Source organism: Pristis pectinata, chromosome 7, assembly GCF_009764475.1.
Source record: "Pristis pectinata isolate sPriPec2 chromosome 7, sPriPec2.1.pri, whole genome shotgun sequence".
In the NCBI taxonomy this organism is placed as follows: Eukaryota; Metazoa; Chordata; class Chondrichthyes; order Rhinopristiformes; family Pristidae; genus Pristis; species Pristis pectinata.
In genome coordinates this window covers 42,772,548-42,790,677 of record NC_067411.1, presented here as the reverse complement: position 1 = coordinate 42,790,677, position 18,130 = coordinate 42,772,548, and the positions used below count along the sequence as shown (strand labels likewise).

The following is an 18,130-nucleotide window of genomic DNA, read 5'->3' as shown; positions in this document are numbered from 1 at the left end:
TTTCCTTGTGGTCGTTTGGATGTATGAAGAGCTGAATGAAAAATTATGCATTGAAGTTGTATGTACCAAAAGGACGTTTGTTCACCATTTGACATTTTTTTTGGAGTATTGATGGCTATCACACTTGGCCATTGAATATAGGCACATACAGATTTTAGTGACTTGTTCAAAAATAAGAATAGTGAATGTTATATTCTTACTATTTGAGCTTCATTGCATCAACAAATGCTGTGTTAGGTAACAAATACCCCAAGTCAATTTTTTTCATATACAATATTGTTGAGTTTCTTTAAGTATTACTGGCATCGATTAGTATCACTCCTTTCGAAAGAAGTAGAAGGTAGGATGATTGAAAAAACAGGCTACCCTTTTAATTATTTGCAACCAACAGCTTTTATTGTACAGTTGTAATCAAATTTTAAGGGTACGTCTTTTTTTGAAAAGAATAATATAGTTAAATTTAAAGGGCTTTTGAAACTTTAGATATTTACATTAAGATTTGATTTCAGAAGAAAATAACATTAGTATTTTACTGAGGCAGAATTCGAGGATGGCAGTTGAGAAACTTATTTGCAACTTATTGTGCAAGTTTTGAGGCAAGATCTTTTGAGGTTGATGGGTAACTGCTTGAGGGTGCACCTGCTGAACCAGTCAGAAACTAAGTGTTACAGGTCTATACTCCTAGCTAGGAGGTTGAATGGATTTCTTTGCATTATACTCCCACTTGTTTTTTGTCTATCTGCAGATAAAGCAAAGCACAAATGGAATGGGAATATCAATTCAATTTTAGGTGCAAGTGAACTGTACTTGATGTTTTTTTAATATAAGTAGTGATCAAAGTACAAGCAGGTAATTGAAGATCAAGATGGGGGTATTTATTTTTTAAGCAGGAAGAGGGCATTGCTGGAGTGATCATTAATTACCCATCCGACTTTGTGTTTGAACCGTGACAATTTCAGATGACAATTAAGAGTCTGCCACTTTGCTTTGGTTCCTGAATTACTGACATTGATTACTGACTACTGTAGGTAGGAGTGCTTTCCCCCTCAATGAAGGAGGTATACTTTACACCAAGCCTGAAGGCCTGCGATTGAATCTTAACGAATGCTTTCAGAACAATAGGTTTGGACTAGTAATCAAGAAACCCAAACTGAAGTTTATTGTTTTTCTTTATTAATCTTGGAAAAGATGCACATTTTTTTCACATTACTAATAACTTAGTACCTTGTGGATGTAACTCTGTTTATTCAGTGACTTTTTATTTGTTTTATACAAGGCTCTCAAAGAAATTTGTTGCAAAAGAATATCTTGCCTCTGAACAAATAATTCTGGGGATTTTGGGTCATAAGAGCACCTTTAGTAGCAATTCCCATAGCACAAGCCCAAAGATGTGGCAATGCATTTAGAATAGATCATCTTCCTCTTTGCTCCATGAGGAAGTAGCTGTAGTTATGTCCTCCCTGATCTGACCCTTATGATCTCAACCTAAATTAAATTAGCTAAAGAAAGGGAGTAGGGGTGAATGTCTCATGGTGCTGAAAATTCATTTGGCACTTTTGGCAAGTTTGCAACAAAGCTCAACGTCTGAAGTAATATGCTTATTTATCACACTGAATGAGTTTGTGTTTTCATTTTGTGGTGTAATTGTGGCTTCAAAGGCAGTTTCAATGTAGGAGAATTAAGTCTTTTGAGTGTAGAAACTCATTACAGTTCTAGAATAATCTTTGTACATGACCCCTGTATGAGGTTTCCTTTCAGTTGCAAATTGTATTTGTAGCTGGCAACACTGCACATGTGAACTACTTCTGTGTAAATGCTGCAAAGTAGGGAACTGCTACTCATGAATGTAGAAGGGGTAATTTAAGCACAGGTGATTTACTTCTTTAAAACATCAGTGCATCACTCCCAAAAGAGGGGGAGAGGACTGCCAAGAAGTAAAGTAGGATATGCGGTTTAAGTGACTCTAACTTCATAATGAACTTTTGATAGGTGCACCAGGTATCATCTCCAATCCCTATGGTGCTGGTGGATTTGGGCCTGCTGTTGGTTTCCCACAAGCTGCAGGTTAGTAAGCTCCAATAATTGATGGTGGATTTTAATGCATTAGCAGATTATAATATTCATTCCTCTTTATTGTGAATAGTTTGGGGAATACCTTGTATGGAATTACAGCTTTAAAGAGCTGAATTTCTTAACCTAGCTCACAGTAAAACTTGACAGCAAGTGTTGAATGCTGCAAGAGAGATTGCAGTTGCCTCATTAGACTTTTGCTTTTCCCTTAACATGGGCACCATCATCCACCTGTTCATGTTTTACAGCAGTAGACTTAAATGTTTGTCATTTTGTTATGGGTCTGCCATTAGATAGTAGAGGATAAATATTTCCGTTGAATCAGCAGCTTTGAAGTTGTGGAAGAAATATTTGGGAGAGAATTTTTAAAAAGAAAAGCTATTTCAAGTATAGTCTTTATATTAATCTAGTATTTTGAATGGGATTTGTTCATTGTACACCTGACTTGGTTAATGCAAAAGTCCTTTGTTTCCAGGCCTATCTGTTCAAGGAATCCCAGGAGGGCTTGGGCATCTTGGTCTTCCACAAGCTGCAGTTGGGGGTCGTCTGGCAATGCATGGAATGGGCCCAGCAGTAAATTCAGTCTTACTGGTCAGCAACCTAAACCCTGAGGTTGGTGCTATCATTAGGAATTGCAATGTTTCCACTCTTTCACAGATGTTTTATTGCTTTAGCAAAAATTTTAAATTTAGTTTGATTTGTATGTTGAACTTATAATCTATTACTTTATCAAAGCCATACTTGAGTTTAGAATGATGTAGCCACAGCTCCAGTATTCGTTTGAAGGAAATGGGGATTGATGGTGGGTTCTCAGAGGAGAGCCACAAAGATGTTGTTATACCTTGAGAATCTACACTAACACCTTCCAGTTTCATGTAATCCAGACATGATTTATGATTATGCCAGTTTTGGACTGCTGAAGTCACTTAATTTTGGCTTGTAGCTTTGAGGTCTTTTAATTACGATTAGCTATCACAAATGCCAGTGCCCTCTGTTCTGAATGCTGATCAGCACCACAGCTGCATTCTTGCAGAAGACCCTCTATCTCATCTGTGGCTTTGCACCATTTACAAATATACGTAATGTCTCAGTGATCTGCAGAAATGATATGGTGATATACTGTAGTAGTGAGGGAACCTAATTGTCATTTGTACAGGCACTATTATCAAATATGTACTTTTAAGTGTTTAATCATACTTCATTTAATCTAAGTCATTGTGTTTGTGACCAAGTATTTTGGTTGATTTGATCAAACCATGTATTTGAAAGGTTTTGAAGCATTGTACAGCTCATTATTCTGAAACTTAAAGAATATCAACAACCAACACAACATTTTAGCAAAACAGTGAGACTGACAAAGCCTTGCCAAATGTAAGCAAAATTACATTCTGCAAATGCCAAAGTATGTGCATGTGCTCCCAGGCAAACACAAGCATTTAATGCCAGCTCATCTTAACATCACTGGGAAATTTCCTATCCTAAATGTAGACACAGTACTCTGGCATTCTGTACTAGTAAATTCTGGACTTGCCAGGGATGCCCATATCCTGTGGAATAAGAATAAAACTGCCTAATAACAACTAGTAGGTATATTGCACAATTATCACTTAATGAAATTGGCGTAAAAATTTGACTCAAACTGCAGTACTTTCATGCTAGCCGGGGGTTTGCCAGAAATTGTTACTGTTAAATATTTATAACTGTGGTTAATCCATTTGGTGGTCTTCAGGGTAGCTTATTACCAATATATGTGCATGCTTATATGTATTCATGTTCTGTTCTCAAACTTCATATCATTGGAATTTGGATGTTACATCCCCATGATATATGCATATTTTTTTTCCTATTCCACAGTGCAACTTTCCCATTACAGTTGAGTCTACTTATAACCTTGGGTTACTGAACTCTTATGTAGTCATTTCCCATATTCTTAACAGGCAATGCATTTCCTTTAATAAAGATTTGTTCTGTCCTTTGTACTTTTTCTTTTGAAGTTCAAATGAAAATATTTGGGTGAGCAACTGTTTATTTACAGTAATCATTTGCTTTATTTTTGACAGTACTTAAATGTGATCTTCCAATCATTGAGCAGAACATCTTAAAGGAAATTGATTAAATGTCACGTCAACACCAATTTTTGTCGAGTTGTTTTTACTAAGGAATTCTGACCAGAATTAATAGTTGAAGAAAGTTATTGTGATTAACAAAACTTAAATGTCTGGCTTGCATTACACATTTCCCTGACTAAAGCAACTACTACCAAAAATATCTTTTGTTAAAATGGGGAACATTTCTGCCTAATGTCCTGTGCAGTAGGTGGTGAGAGAAGTTGCATACATTTAGATTCTGCAGTTTTAAAAGGAACTTTCTAGAACTAGTTTAAATTTTTTTAAAAATTTCTAGCTGCTGTTTTCTGCAGTTGTTCTGAATGGGGCACAGCTGAAAACTAAGTGCATGTCATAAATAACACACCTAATTTGCCTTGAATTTCTGTTTGGTGGGTTTTTGGTTGTATCTGGAGTGAAAAGTAAGAGCAATGAAATGAGTTCCATTTTGTTGCATCATCGTTGTCTTACAATAAGTTAGGAAAGGGGTTCAAGTCGTCTACATAAGTGTCTATGCACTGTGGAGGAGTGAAAAAGGTATAGGTAAAATACTTTTAAATGCTTTGAATGTTTATTTACTGACTTTATAATGTTTTTCTTTTCCCCCTCATTGTCCTGCTTCGTTATTTCATCATTTTTCCAAAACTTGACAAATCAACAAACTTCCCCAAAACGGCACATCTACTGCATTTGAACCATCTTTACTTTTTTTGTTGTGATCAAACGAATTCTCTGTGGATCAAACTGGCCTTCAACTGTAATGCTGAAACTCTTCGATATGGGGGACTTGATGTTTGTCTCCGGTCCATCTTGTGCTGACTTGTTTTGTTCCCCCTACTGCAGAAGGTTTCACCTCACTGGCTGTTCATTCTCTTTGGTATGTTGTCATTTCCACTGCTATTTTACTACGAATTATTTTTCATTATTTTAAGTTGATATTTTAATCCTTCAACAGAATCTTGCATCTATGCTGTCAATGAATTTTGCTAAATATTAAATGCATGAGCTACTTGCTTTTTTTTTTGCAGTGTAGCATTTGTTAAAACGTGCACATGTCTTTTTCAGTGTTTAAATTTTTTTAAAAACCTTCCTGCTAATTTTTGTCTCCCATTTAAGCTCTTGTTGTTTTAAATTGACTCTGAATTTGTCTCATCCATATAAAATTGAAACAATTTTTTTTATTTGGTCAAACTGAAGGAGTTTATGGTGATGTGCATCGTGTGAAGATCTTGTTCAATAAAAAAGAAAATGCCTTAATACAGATGGCAGATGCAAACCAAGCTCAGCTAGGTAAGGGTCAACAATTGCCTTGTTAGCATTTCGTCTAAATATTCATTTAATGTGTTGCTTAATAGTTTTACATCTCTCCCTCTTTAGGGTATGTCAAAAACAAAACAATCATCAAAAACCTAATTTTGATGTCTGAACTTTTGACTTTACTGGAATGCTTTTTGTCCTGGTCATCGTAGTTGAATTTGGAAGTCCTCACTTAATATAAACACGTTGGCATGTCTTGAAGTCACTAACCTGTGACTGTTTTCTTCTCTAATCTGAGCTCCAAGGTCAATAGTAATGTCTTAATTACTGCCCAAACTATAATCTGCCAATTCTACTCAGATTATATTAGTATTCCTTTCTTTGTATTTTCACACCATGTGCTGGTAACTCCTTGCCTTTACTTGAATACTTAGTGTTGGGTCAGTGATTGGAACCTGACATCTTAGCTGATTTCAGTAAGAAGTTTTTTTCAATGTGAACTTCATTCTTCGCAACACTTTTGGGAGATGGTAGTAAATGAAAATATACAGTGGTACCTTTGCATTTCAGATTTATTCTTGGGAACAAGTGTGCTTGTGAAATCTGCACTAATATGTATGTTGCATTCCATTGCTTTGCATTGTTTTGGTGTTTCACTTCGTAGTGAGCTGTGTGCCAATGAGATCAAAGCTTCACTGCTGAAAGTGTCAGCACGAGGTAGGGGTTTGCACCAACTTGCGGACACAGCAGCATGCAGCCTGAGTGGTTGTCTTTTTTTAACAAAGAATAGTAGCATATGTAACTGAATGCTCGCACTTTAGACCACAAATGCTAAAATGAATGTGCTCTACAGGATAGCACTAAACAAGGTACCGGTGTAGATGGCTTATTAAATGCGTTAAATTTCTATCATATTTTAAAACAATTCTAGCATAGTTGTTTCTAAAATTCAAGTATTGATTTTCAAGTTAAGTAAAACAGGAGTGCCCCAAACCCTGTTCTGTTGACTTGAAAAATGATGTAGGATGGTGTTTCTTTAATTTTCAGTTACAAGTACAAATGCTCTATTCTCTTTAGCCATGAGCCATCTTAATGGGCAGAAGGTGTATGGCCGAGTATTGCGTGTGACATTGTCAAAGCACCAGATGGTCCAGCTTCCTCGGGAAGGACAAGAAGACCAGGGTCTGACAAAGGATTACAGCAATTCTCCACTTCATCGCTTCAAGAAACCAGGGTCTAAGAACTTCCAGAATATTTTCCCTCCATCATCCACCCTACATCTCTCAAACATTCCGTGAGTAGCTTAAATACAAGGGATGTCTGATGGAGAACTTGAAACCAGTAGACGTCTATGCTTAGTTGAAAGCACACTAAATATGTGAAGACATTCCATTGGCATGGGAGGCTAATTTAGGAATAATTCTAATACAATATTACATTACACAGTAGGAAAATTAATTGCCAGCAGTTGTCTATGAAAGAAATTATGCCAGGCTTTGAAAATTGCTATTTTAAGCAGGAACAGGCCAATCAGCCCTTCAAACTTGCTCAGGCAGTTGTGGGACAGAAACATCTCCATTAACGTGATTACTTTGTAGGGCAGTGACCAGCTTGATCTGGAATACAATTTAGCCCAGTTGAGTTGTATTGCACTGTTAGTGCCACTGTAAAGCAAATTTTGTCCCCTGGATTGGTTTCCTTTTTCTAAGTCATGCTCTGGAAACAAATTGGTCTAATTTATTTGCCTTCTCCACCCAAACATTGTCTTTCTGGCCTGATGCTGGTTTTTGTGCACAGGCATGGCGAAGCATCTTATGTTAATTGATGTATGACTTGTAAGCCACAAGTATATATTAGTATTGATTTTGTACTACCACCATGTAAAGCCTAAATTTGAATTAATGTATTAACATTGATCACCCTTGACTCGTGGTTATAATTCACTCACTAATTCAAATATCATAAAAGACATTTTTTTTTTGAAGCTTTAGACACACCAGAATACATTTTTTTGGTAATTCCTTGTGCATTTTACATATTTGCATAAATTGGCGAGTTTCTACCGTGTGTTGTATGTAAGAAGGGGTTTCTGTCCATTTGCAGACCTTCAATCACAGAGGAGGATCTGAAGAACCTATTTGAAAGTGCTGGATCCTCAGTGAAAGCCTTCAAGTTTTTTCTGTAAGTCCACTTTTGTACTACATTTCCTGTGCACAATTTGAGGTTGTTTAATGTTAACTAGGTGGTTGGTAAGGTTGGGTAGGTATGTAGGTATGTTTGCTGTTGGCAGTTTTTCATCTTGTTCTATGTGCCACTCAAGATTTCAGTGGTATTTCTGCTACTTAATTGATGTAGTGAGCGTGTAGTATGATGATATGTATATAATCCATCAAGATCTGTAATGGATTTGTAATGTGCCCAAGCTGTTATCTATATTTATAAACATAACTAGCATTTGACTAATATTTTATAACTGGTTTGTGCTCCACAATGGTGAAAGGATTTTCAGTTACTTTGCATCTGCAACCCAGTGTGATTTCTGATTAATTGAAATTTGAATTGAAACATTTTCCCCAAACAATAAAAACTCTATCTCTTCTTCAAAAAAAAAACTGCCTAACTGATAGGAGTAAATGTACCTTGTAAATGGTGGAAAGGCTTAGGAGTGTCAGGAGAAGAATCTCTTGCTGCAGGATACCTGTTGTCTGCTCTTGTACCCACAGTATATGTGGCTAGTCTAGGTGTTTCTGGTCGATTGGTGAGCTCAGGATGTTGCTAGTTAGGATGTATGACACTGGTAAAATCAAGGGTAGGTGGATGGATATACTCTTGTTGGACAGGTGCTGGAAGTTTGAAATCCGAACACAATATTGTAAACTGTCACGAACCAGCAACAAAAGAAACACACTGTGTCGTGATTCAGTGTTAAGAAAACTACTTTATTAATAACTACTTCTGATAATAAGAAAAATAAAAGTAAAAATGTTAGTATGTTAGAAGTAAAAATGTTAAACCTTGAACATTAACCCCAAAACTAAACTCTTCATGTGTGTGTGTGGCAAAGTCCCAAACTCCAAGTCCACGAATGGTTCTTAAAGTTCAGTTCAGCAAGCCATAAGGTGAAATATGAGCAAAGGCTTCTTCAACAACCACCGTTGTCTGAAGATAAAACGTAGGTGTAGAGAGAACAGAGAGAGTAATTATGAAATCCAAATGACACCTCAGTGTTTACTCAGTAGTGACTTCCTCACCCCGAAAAGCATCCAAATCGTGGTCGTCCACACAAATACCTGTTTCCTTCTACAGGTCAGCAACAAAGTGAACTCCACCGGATTACTTCCAATTTCCATACGTGGATTGCAGTGACAGACACAGTTATTGTTTCTCATCCATCGATAGAGAAACTAGCAGGCTGGTGTCTCTCGCGCTCGCGCTCACTTCGACTGACTTCTTCAACCACGTCATTACGTCTTTTGTCTTCTGTTGACGTAAGCATGTCACACTCCCACTCACACTACTAACTCTATCTTAAAGGGACATTCACCAAGTCCGTAACATAAACACTCAGCAGATTGGGCAGTGTTAGGGATTATTCTGGAGTTATGAAATTATGGATAGCAAAATTATGGATTAATTAGAATGAGAACCAATCATTGGGTGTGTCTTATACTGTGCCATTGAAACTATGCAGGGGAGGACAATAGATGAATGTTCATGTTAATTGGTGGTCATTGAAAACTTCAGAGTGAGATCAGGGAAGGCATTAAGTGGCCATCTTCTGTATTAGCTCGTTGTTAAAGTCATATTCCTGCCACTTAATGCACAATTCAGGACAAGTCTGTTTTGTCACAATATTCTGTCTAGTTGTATATTCATGGAGCCATCCCTCAACACAGTGACAAATGGGGTATATTCTGAGTGTCTGGAGTTTGTGCTCAGAGGCTTTTGGAACAGACGCCAGTATTAAATATTCATAGGGGTTCTGCTAGTTGGGTTGTGCTCTCGTTGTAAACATGTAATTCTGCAAAGTTGCCTGACTATAGTCAAAATGTTAAAGTTAAGTAGGTGTTCATAGCCATTGAAACTGTAGTTAATTGTTGTTATCTTTGTGTTTAAACAGTATAAAAGAATTGTGTCAGGAGAGTGAACCTAAGAGAATTTCAATCTCCAGAAGATCTATTATGTGAATAAAGACTTCTATATCTCCCAGCTGCAGCTTCCATGTGGCTCAGTTTAATTAGTCACAACAGGCAGTATCTATGGAAGGAGAACCAGTCAGCATCTGTGGATGGTGAAACAAACCATAAATGTTTCCGTTCACAGTATTGCACTGGGGATTTTGTTTGTCAGACTGCCTTTTGTGAATGATTTGAGGAAGAAGCCAAGGTAGATCATCCACCTACTCACGCACCTGAATGTAGCCATACATGATTTTAAAACACCAGCTGATTAGATTTTGTCTCCAAATTTAAGGAAAGCTTTGGAGATGGTGCAGAGAAGATTTACAAGGGTGATTTCCCCAAATGGAGGGATTGAACAGGTTGGGCCTGTACTTAATTGGGGTTTGGAAGAATGACGGGTGATCTCATTGAAATGCAAGATTGTCAGCAAGGATAGAGTGAATGGAAGCTGAGATGTTTTCTCTTGTATCTAACTAAGGGGGCAAAGTTTCAGAACAAGGAGTTGCCCATCTCAAAAGGAAAATAAGAGGAGCAGGAGTTGGCCATTTGGCCCTTGGAGCACCCCCTGCCATGCATCAAGTTCATGGCTGATCTACCTCGCCACCAATTTCCAGGGCTGTGTCCCTATCCCTTATTTTCTTCAGATATCTATCAGACTCTGTTTTGAATTAACATAATGATTGAGCCTCCACAGCCTTCCAGAGTAGGATCACCATCCTGTGTATGACAAAATTTCTTTTAATTTCAGCCCTAATGGTCTTTTCTATTCTGAATCTGTGCATCCTGCTCTAAGACAACTCGGCCAGGGGAAATATTCACCCTGCATCTAGCCTGTTAAATTACAGAATTCTTGAAGGATTTTTGATAAAATCTCTCATTCCTTTCAACCCTAGCAAATATTGGCTCAGTCTTAATTTCTCTACATAAGGCAACCTGCTATGTCTGGAACCAGATTAGTGAATCTTTGTTGCAATCCTTGTTTAGCAAGTATATCCTTTTAAGATCAGAATGGCGCACAATACTCCAGGTGCAATCTCACTAATACTGTATATAATTGCAGTGAGTGATCTTTCTTTATTCTTGTACTCAAATCTTCTCATAATATAGGTCAGTGCAACTGTTGCCTTTCTAATTGCTTTGTTTCCTTTCGGTGAGTTGTATACAAGGATACAGAACTCGGAGCATCAACGTTGTCTACTTTTGCCATTTAACAAAAAATACTGTTTAATGCATAATATTATATTGCCTTGTTCTTGCCCACTCACTCAGCTAGTCTTAATCCCTTTTGAAATCACCTCCCTGCCCAATCACGTCTAATTTTGTATCATCAGCAAATTGAATAGCAACAAGGTCTTAAGAGTCGTTGGACTGATGCTGGTCCTTGGAGTGCCCTGACAGGCTTTGACAGAAGACGATGCTGGGTCTGAGTTTGTCTCCCTTCAAAGTGCTAGTGAATTTTGGTTTCAAATGCCTTTGTTCAAATTCCCAAAATTGAAAGCTTTGAAATTTATTAAATATAATACATTGAAAGGCAATTATTTTTTTAGAATTAATATCCCTATTGAAATTAACATAGCCTCCAATCCTGCTACTGGTCTGGCATTGAGTGCAGTGGCACCATACGTCGCTTGTAATTTCTGACTTCATGTCCCACAGCACATGTACAAATAACCAAGACTTGAATCCCAGTTCCTGGAAGTTGGAACTGCGAATTTTAGCCAAACAAGATTTGGACCAATATGAACTGTGCTTGAATGTAGATATTCTCAAAGTATCTCTAAATATTATTATACCCTGTGCAGAAGAACTTTGCCTTCAGTGGGCTGGGCATAAAACTGCCAGAAGATATTTTTCAAATTTGTCAAAATTTGTAAAAAGCTTTTAAATTGTTTGGCATACAATGATTTGTTAAAATGCTTAGGGTTTTATTTCTCAGTGTGCTGAAGTTGCATATTAATACTTTGCAAATATGTATTGGACTGTTAACTATCATTTTGGAACATCAGTGGTTTGGACATGAACAGATTCATAGACTGTACGTTTATCTCTTGAAGTTCCCTACACCAAGTTTCCAATGTTTTAGAATATTTTCAATTTTGGGCCAAGAAGAGCTTTATCACATTGTAGCAAGTTATTTGCCTAATCTATTGGCCAGGGAATGAATGGTAACATTTGGAGCCCTGCCCTTTCATAGCTTCCAGTTTTCTTCCAACAGATAAGTTGTTGATTTTTTTTAAAAGAATCTGTAAATGTCTGTCTCATTTGAATTGTTCTCTTTATATTGCAGGAAAGACCGTAAGATGGCCCTTATCCAGTTAGACAGTCTTGAAGAAGCAATCCAGGCTCTCATTGACCTTCATAATCATGACCTTGGAGAAAATCACCATCTCAGAGTGTCCTTTTCTAAATCCACAATTTAATAGTTGTTTTCACTATAGACTGGGACCACACACGTGGTAAGCTAGCATTCAGAAAGAGACTGAAATACCAATGACCAACCATGCCTGCAAGCAATGCTTAGGTTAATGATTTAAGTGGAACACGCAAGTGGGGTTTCTCATCTTGAGTGACTTTCCTTTTGTCTATCTGTTAACTTCAATTGATACCAATTTTCTTTAATTTTTGAAAAGTGCAGGTTTGTTGCAAGCAATCAGTAGCCATACATGTTCATTCACCTGTTAGTGGCTGGTTTAGTGATTGAGAATTTTTTTCCAAAAGTTTACAATCTTGGGAGAGGGGAAAATCAGGTTTAGATCTACATGATTGTCATACTTTAAAAACAAAAATATTTTAGTAATTTTCTTTGCGGGGTGGGGGGGGGGGTGTGGAATTAAACATCATGGGTTTTCATACCACTGAAGATATGGAAAAAAATCAATTTCGTATTTACTGTATACTTGTTTAATTATCATGTGCCTTATTATCTGTTTATCAATTAGATTAGAGGCTTTTCTTGCATTTTCTTCAGTATATGTATTATGGGTTCTTTTAAAAGGAACCTCTGTCATTGTAGAATATAGGTGATTTTCTTTTCACATTTTGCAATGTTGGAAAATCTGCTACAAGCTTAGATTTGAATTACAATTTAGTACACAGATGGGAATAACAAATTTTCTTCCTCATCGGGCAGACTGCCTATCCATGTTGTTTCCATCCCATCCAAGGGCTGTAGATGTGCGATATCAAAGCTTCTGCAGCAGGCATAATTGAATAAGTTTAACCAGTTCAAAATAAATGCCTGAGGCTTTTTTTTTACTTATTTTTTTCTTGATCTACAAGATTCAAATGGCTTCATTATCTTATCTGTGTGCTAAAAGTTTATGATATCTTTAAATATTTCATTTATTTTGAACTGTAGCTGTTAATTTTAAGAATGTTAATTGTTGGCTTTTGTTTTGAGGGAATTTTTGGCTTTTGAATGTTTCAGTGTAGGTACTTAAGTCCTTCCTGAACGTGTGTTTTTTTTTCACGTGATTTTGTTAGACTCTAGCTAAATATCCAGCATTTTGCGTTAGGCTTTTGTTTTATTGAATGGTTGTTGGACTAACTGCAAGTCTAGAAAACATGTCCTTAACTCTTCCATTCTGAAAGAATACTTCAGAGCCACACAGACATTGCAAAGCTGCAACTAAACCATGGTTAGAACTATTGATTTATTAAATACAAGACTTTTTAGTCCCATTCAAGTGGAATTCTAAAGGAGTGCACACTTGATTGAAAAGAAGAAAATAGTGAATGATGAGGTAGAGAATACGAGCTTTTATTTCAGGGTTTCAGAAAGAAAAAAAACAGGACCAAAGTTTATGTGCCTTCAGTAGTCAGTTTATTTTCTTTTCCCTCCCATTTAACTTTTTATTATTACTAATCTTTAAACCTAAAATAGAAATGTGAATGTAGTTTCAAATGTAAAAGGAGGGAGAATGTGAGAAATAGAATAACTTTTTTTTCTTTTGTAAAGAGGTGCTAAGTCTGCACCGGGCTTGAAAGAGAGAACACTTAAGGTCACTAACTTGTATTGAATCAGATTTGTTAGCGCTCTCATGCTGAGCATAGAACCACTTCATAAAAGAAGTATGTTAAAAGAATTGTTCAGAATTGCATAGTAATATTCTCACCAACAAATTTGGTACACTGAGCCAGAATTCTACTAAAGTTGCAATTCTGTTTTCATCATTCCCCAGGTCGGTCTTAAGGGTGCTGCAAAATGCCTTTGTTATTAAATACTGAACAATGGTGTAGCAATTGTAACAACAAAAGACTTCTGTACTATGTGCTGAATTAATTAATGTAGGCTCATCCTCAATGTGAGTTGCATCATTTTCTAAGTGCTAGTGAAATTTCCAATTTGAAGAGTATTAATTTTAAATAGACTGACACTGAGGTGTCCCTTTTTTCCCCAAATTTAAAAACTAACTTTGTATGGCACAGAGGGGGGAGGCTAATGCAGTTAGTATCACAGATTAATGATGTGCTCCAAGTGAATATCAGATGTGTAAATGCATGCCTTCAGTTATGGGGGTGACGCCTGCATTCAGCACCTAGTATAACTAGGGTTGAGACCTGCAGTTTTTTTAAGAAGGTAGTTGGAATGCTTCTGCCTGTGCAGTTAGACAAAGGCTGTAGCATTTTCTGTGAAATACTTAAACTTCTCTTTCAAGCTGCTTCCCTTCTGGCGTTCAGTCGTCAGCAGGTGTATAGTGCTTTCCTCCCTGTTCATTCATGTACTTGATCTGTTCTTAAAATTCCTGCCTTTTTTGAGTTTGTAAGAATGTTCAGCAGACAAAGTGAAAATGCTGTAAATATTTAAACAACTTTTTTTTAAAATGAGGTTTTTTGGGAACAAGTAAAAGTACAAACTGGTTTTTATATGAAAACATTGATTGTCTTGTATATTTTGATAAGCAACAGTACCAGGTTTCATTTGTAAAGCAGTTTGTGTCAAAAGTGGAAGAAACAAAATGGATTCCATTTCTGTTAAGATTTGTTTTTAATGCACAGATAATGAAATATTAAAAATAATATTTTCTAATTGTTTATTGCATGTGTCTGTGTAAAGTGTTCCATTTCTTTTGTTGTGTACACTTGTATGGCCTTGATAATCTTTTCTCTAATTGTAGCATGCTTTCAATAAATGTCATGACACCTCTTTGATCTTCCTGCCTCTTTGTCTAACGCTTTTAACTTTCTTTTTCTTTGATTCTAAATCAGAGGTTCCCAAACTAGGGAAGTGTGGGTAGAATGTGAGGGTATCCATGGAGATGGAATGCACTAAAATTGGAACATTGTTTACAGGTGGACATTAGCTTCTACACTTGGATCATCAGCTGAATAGCATTTGCTCTACTTTTCCATTGGAGCAAAGGCTGACCCTGGAGCAGCAGTTTATGCTAAGTTAACTGTTCTCTCATGGTAATGGAGAAATGACCATGATAGGTCTCAGAACTTGTTTCCCTAAATAGAGTCAAGGAGGCCTCATCAGTTTTCCAAACAAGGTTGTGAAGCTGCAGTTCATCTCATCCTCGGTCTTTCAATATTTGCATCTTGTTAATCAGAATCCAAGCCATTTACAGGGGGGACAATCTAGAACAAGAAAGTGCATATAATTGGTATAACCAGCTTTTTTATTTATTCAGTGCTCACATATTAACATTTATTTAAGCATATTAAATTGATGCAGTGTAGTTATTTTGTAATCATTTTGAGATCCAAAATGAAAAATCAAATTTTAGTGCAATCAGTTTTGTGCAGTCAACCTCTTGAGCTCTAGAAAGATACCCTGAGGCTTGAATGCCATAAATGCCAGGCTTGACCTCCATGCCAAATCTGGTTTCTGAGAAGGGAAATAAGTGAGAGCAAAGTAAAGCATTTCAAGAGGAGGCTCATTTTAAAAAATAAAAGTTTGGAAACCTCTGTTCAAGATCTAATTAACTTGATTTTTTTTGTACCTTTACTTCAACACAATCTTTCTTGCTGAAGTATTCTTAAACATTTTATTATGCACGAATGTGGCATTGTTTTGCCCTTTATAGCTGTACTGTTTGCTTTGTGCCATTCTGTTGAGCACCATCCTACCAGTTGATTATTGTATTTTGGGCGAAGAATGGCATTGGGGTTGGTTGCAGGACAGAATGGGGATCTTCAAAACATTGATCACTTCATTTTGTTTTGTTAGTGCATTGTAAACAAGTGCATGTGTATGCACAATGCATAACAAATGGGTTGAAAAAAATTATAAGTATTGCTTTGCAGGATTTTTGAGCCTTGTTGCTATCTTGCTTCATTAACTGGCTATTCCTGATAATTTTGTTTTGTGCCCCTTGTTTTCTCAACACAAACAACTTTTGGTTGCTGCATGACTGGAGAGCTACATGTGCTTCACTTTTCTAGAGTGAGTCACTGATGTGAATGTATCACTTGATAGAGGCATGATCATGCAGTAGTTTTGTTACTGGATTCACCTGATAGTTGGACAGAACCTGGAGATGCCCTAGTTTAAATACTACTGTGGCATTTTAAGTATTTTAATTAATTTGTTTGTATTACTACAACAAACTTTTTAAATTATTAAGGCTGTTTTATTGTTTTTAAACCAGCTGGCCAATGCCTTCAAGGGAAGAAAACCTGTCTTTTGCTCATGTGTGAGCAACTGGGTGACTCTGAATTCCCCTTTCAAACTTTCTCAAGGGGCACCAAGCGAGTGTATAATGGGTGTAAGTGTCCACATTCCATTAGTGTACTATACAACATTACATTGCTTCTCATTTGGTTTTCAAGATTACTATGAATTTTCATGATTTATATTAACTAATATGATTTAATAGTAGTTGGGAAGAAGAAAGCATACTCAGACGTTGTACAGCTTATGAAGAACCATTCATGTAAGCAAGAACCAGCCTTCCAACTGCTTCCATTAAGTGTATTGATACATGTAATTAACAGTTTTGAAATTGCATAGGTTGGCACAGCTGCACTGTTCGCTATTAAAACAGCACTTGTGATGTCGCACACCAAAGAACCACTTAACAAGTCAAGAAACTGATGTATATTTATACAGAAAATATATTAGGCACTTCTACCACAATGCCATTAAAGAACATGAAAGGTCATATTTATGTTTATTCAGCAGTGTTTTGGGTACATAGAAGGGGTATCCATGCATTTTTGTTACCAGTGTGAAGTCAGTGTCCATGTCCCTCAAATAACAAGGACTTGGTGTAATTGATCTGTACGATTTGTATGCAAGACAAGTTTTTCACTGTACCTCAGTACAAGTGACAATAATAAACTAATACCAATCACTGATGTGCTTTGCCAGTGATGCTTAGTGTGAAAATGAATGCAAAAACATTTAAAGAATTGATAATTCCATATATGAACTTATTCCTAGATAAAAGCATGTGTTTCCATATACTTGAAATTTATAATAATGCCCAAGTGACTGATTTTTAATTTGCTGCTTTTGAGGAACTCTTTAGAGTGATTTTGTTTTGTCCCAAACAACCAGGATGGAATGAAGAAAATTTAACTAGAAAAACATTTTTTTTAAAGAGGAATTACTTAACTTTTTTCTTAAGTAGAGGCACTAATTATTCAAGTTAGTAAATCTAGAGGGCTGGGCTAATGTGCCAAAGATGAGATGAGAATTAAACGAAAGAAAACCATGTTGGAATTGCTGAAGGTAGTGTTAAATATCTGGTTCACTAATGTCCTTCAGAAGAGGGAAGTCTGATGTTCTAGACCAGTCTGGCCTCCGATGCCAGTCCCATAATAATGTTGCTGATTCCAAATTGCCCTCTGAAATTTCCTAACAAGCTGCTTGGTTGCACAAAAAAAAACACACACCCATGTTAAGGCAAAAGAATATAGCCCAACTCAACACCTAGCATTGATCTATGCAACAAATTTACCTGTGGCAGAGTCACATCCAACCCAGTTTTCAAGAAAAGCCAAGAAATTTTTTGACTACTTAAAGCATGGCCAGGTAGGCAGTTAGCTGTTCAAGGTAGTTCTTCTGTGAATTGGGACTAAATTATGGTAAGATAGATAATTAAGTTAATAGTTCAAACAAAATTAGATTCTTAAATAAGGGAAATAATTGGTGACAGTCTATTTTATAATCCCTGTATTATCTAGGAACTTGAGGACACGTGGGTGCTGGGGAGCTTCATATGTGGGGAAATTACTCTTATTGCTTGAGCTCTAGTTCAGGTAGCCAACTCAGTTACAAATTAAGGAGGATAGCACAAGGAAATGCAGCAGTGTGTCAAAATACAATGCTTAGTAATGTCAATACATTCATGCATAGGATGGGAATTTTGCTGACATTTGTTATCCATCCTAAATTGCAGAAAAATATCAGGAGTCACATTTAATGTTGACTGGCTTAAGGGTAGCGCGTTTCGTGGGGGGTGGGGAATAGTGAATCCATAAGTGTTCACTACAGTCCAATTGTGGGATTCAAATTTGTGTCCAGTAATGTTTAACTGCAAGTTCAATTAATTAACTGCAAGTATGCAC

General features: G+C 36.6%; 1 protein-coding gene across 3 annotated transcripts in view; it reads left to right on the top strand.

Annotated features, from left to right (window-relative positions):
- Nucleotides 1-14,647, top strand: part of ptbp3 (polypyrimidine tract binding protein 3) — a 77,444-nt gene extending 62,797 nt beyond the window's left edge. For all 3 annotated transcript variants that reach the window (XM_052019987.1, XM_052019986.1, XM_052019988.1), the window contains 7 exons: nucleotides 1,990-2,064; nucleotides 2,546-2,682; nucleotides 5,019-5,052; nucleotides 5,373-5,465; nucleotides 6,510-6,726; nucleotides 7,536-7,613; nucleotides 11,901-14,647. In XM_052019987.1, the coding sequence (XP_051875947.1) occupies nucleotides 1,990-2,064; nucleotides 2,546-2,682; nucleotides 5,019-5,052; nucleotides 5,373-5,465; nucleotides 6,510-6,726; nucleotides 7,536-7,613; nucleotides 11,901-12,033 (767 nt within the window). In that variant the 3' untranslated portion in view covers nucleotides 12,034-14,647. The remainder of the gene's footprint in view (nucleotides 1-1,989; nucleotides 2,065-2,545; nucleotides 2,683-5,018; nucleotides 5,053-5,372; nucleotides 5,466-6,509; nucleotides 6,727-7,535; nucleotides 7,614-11,900) is intronic.
- Nucleotides 14,648-18,130: the final 3,483 nt, after the last annotated feature.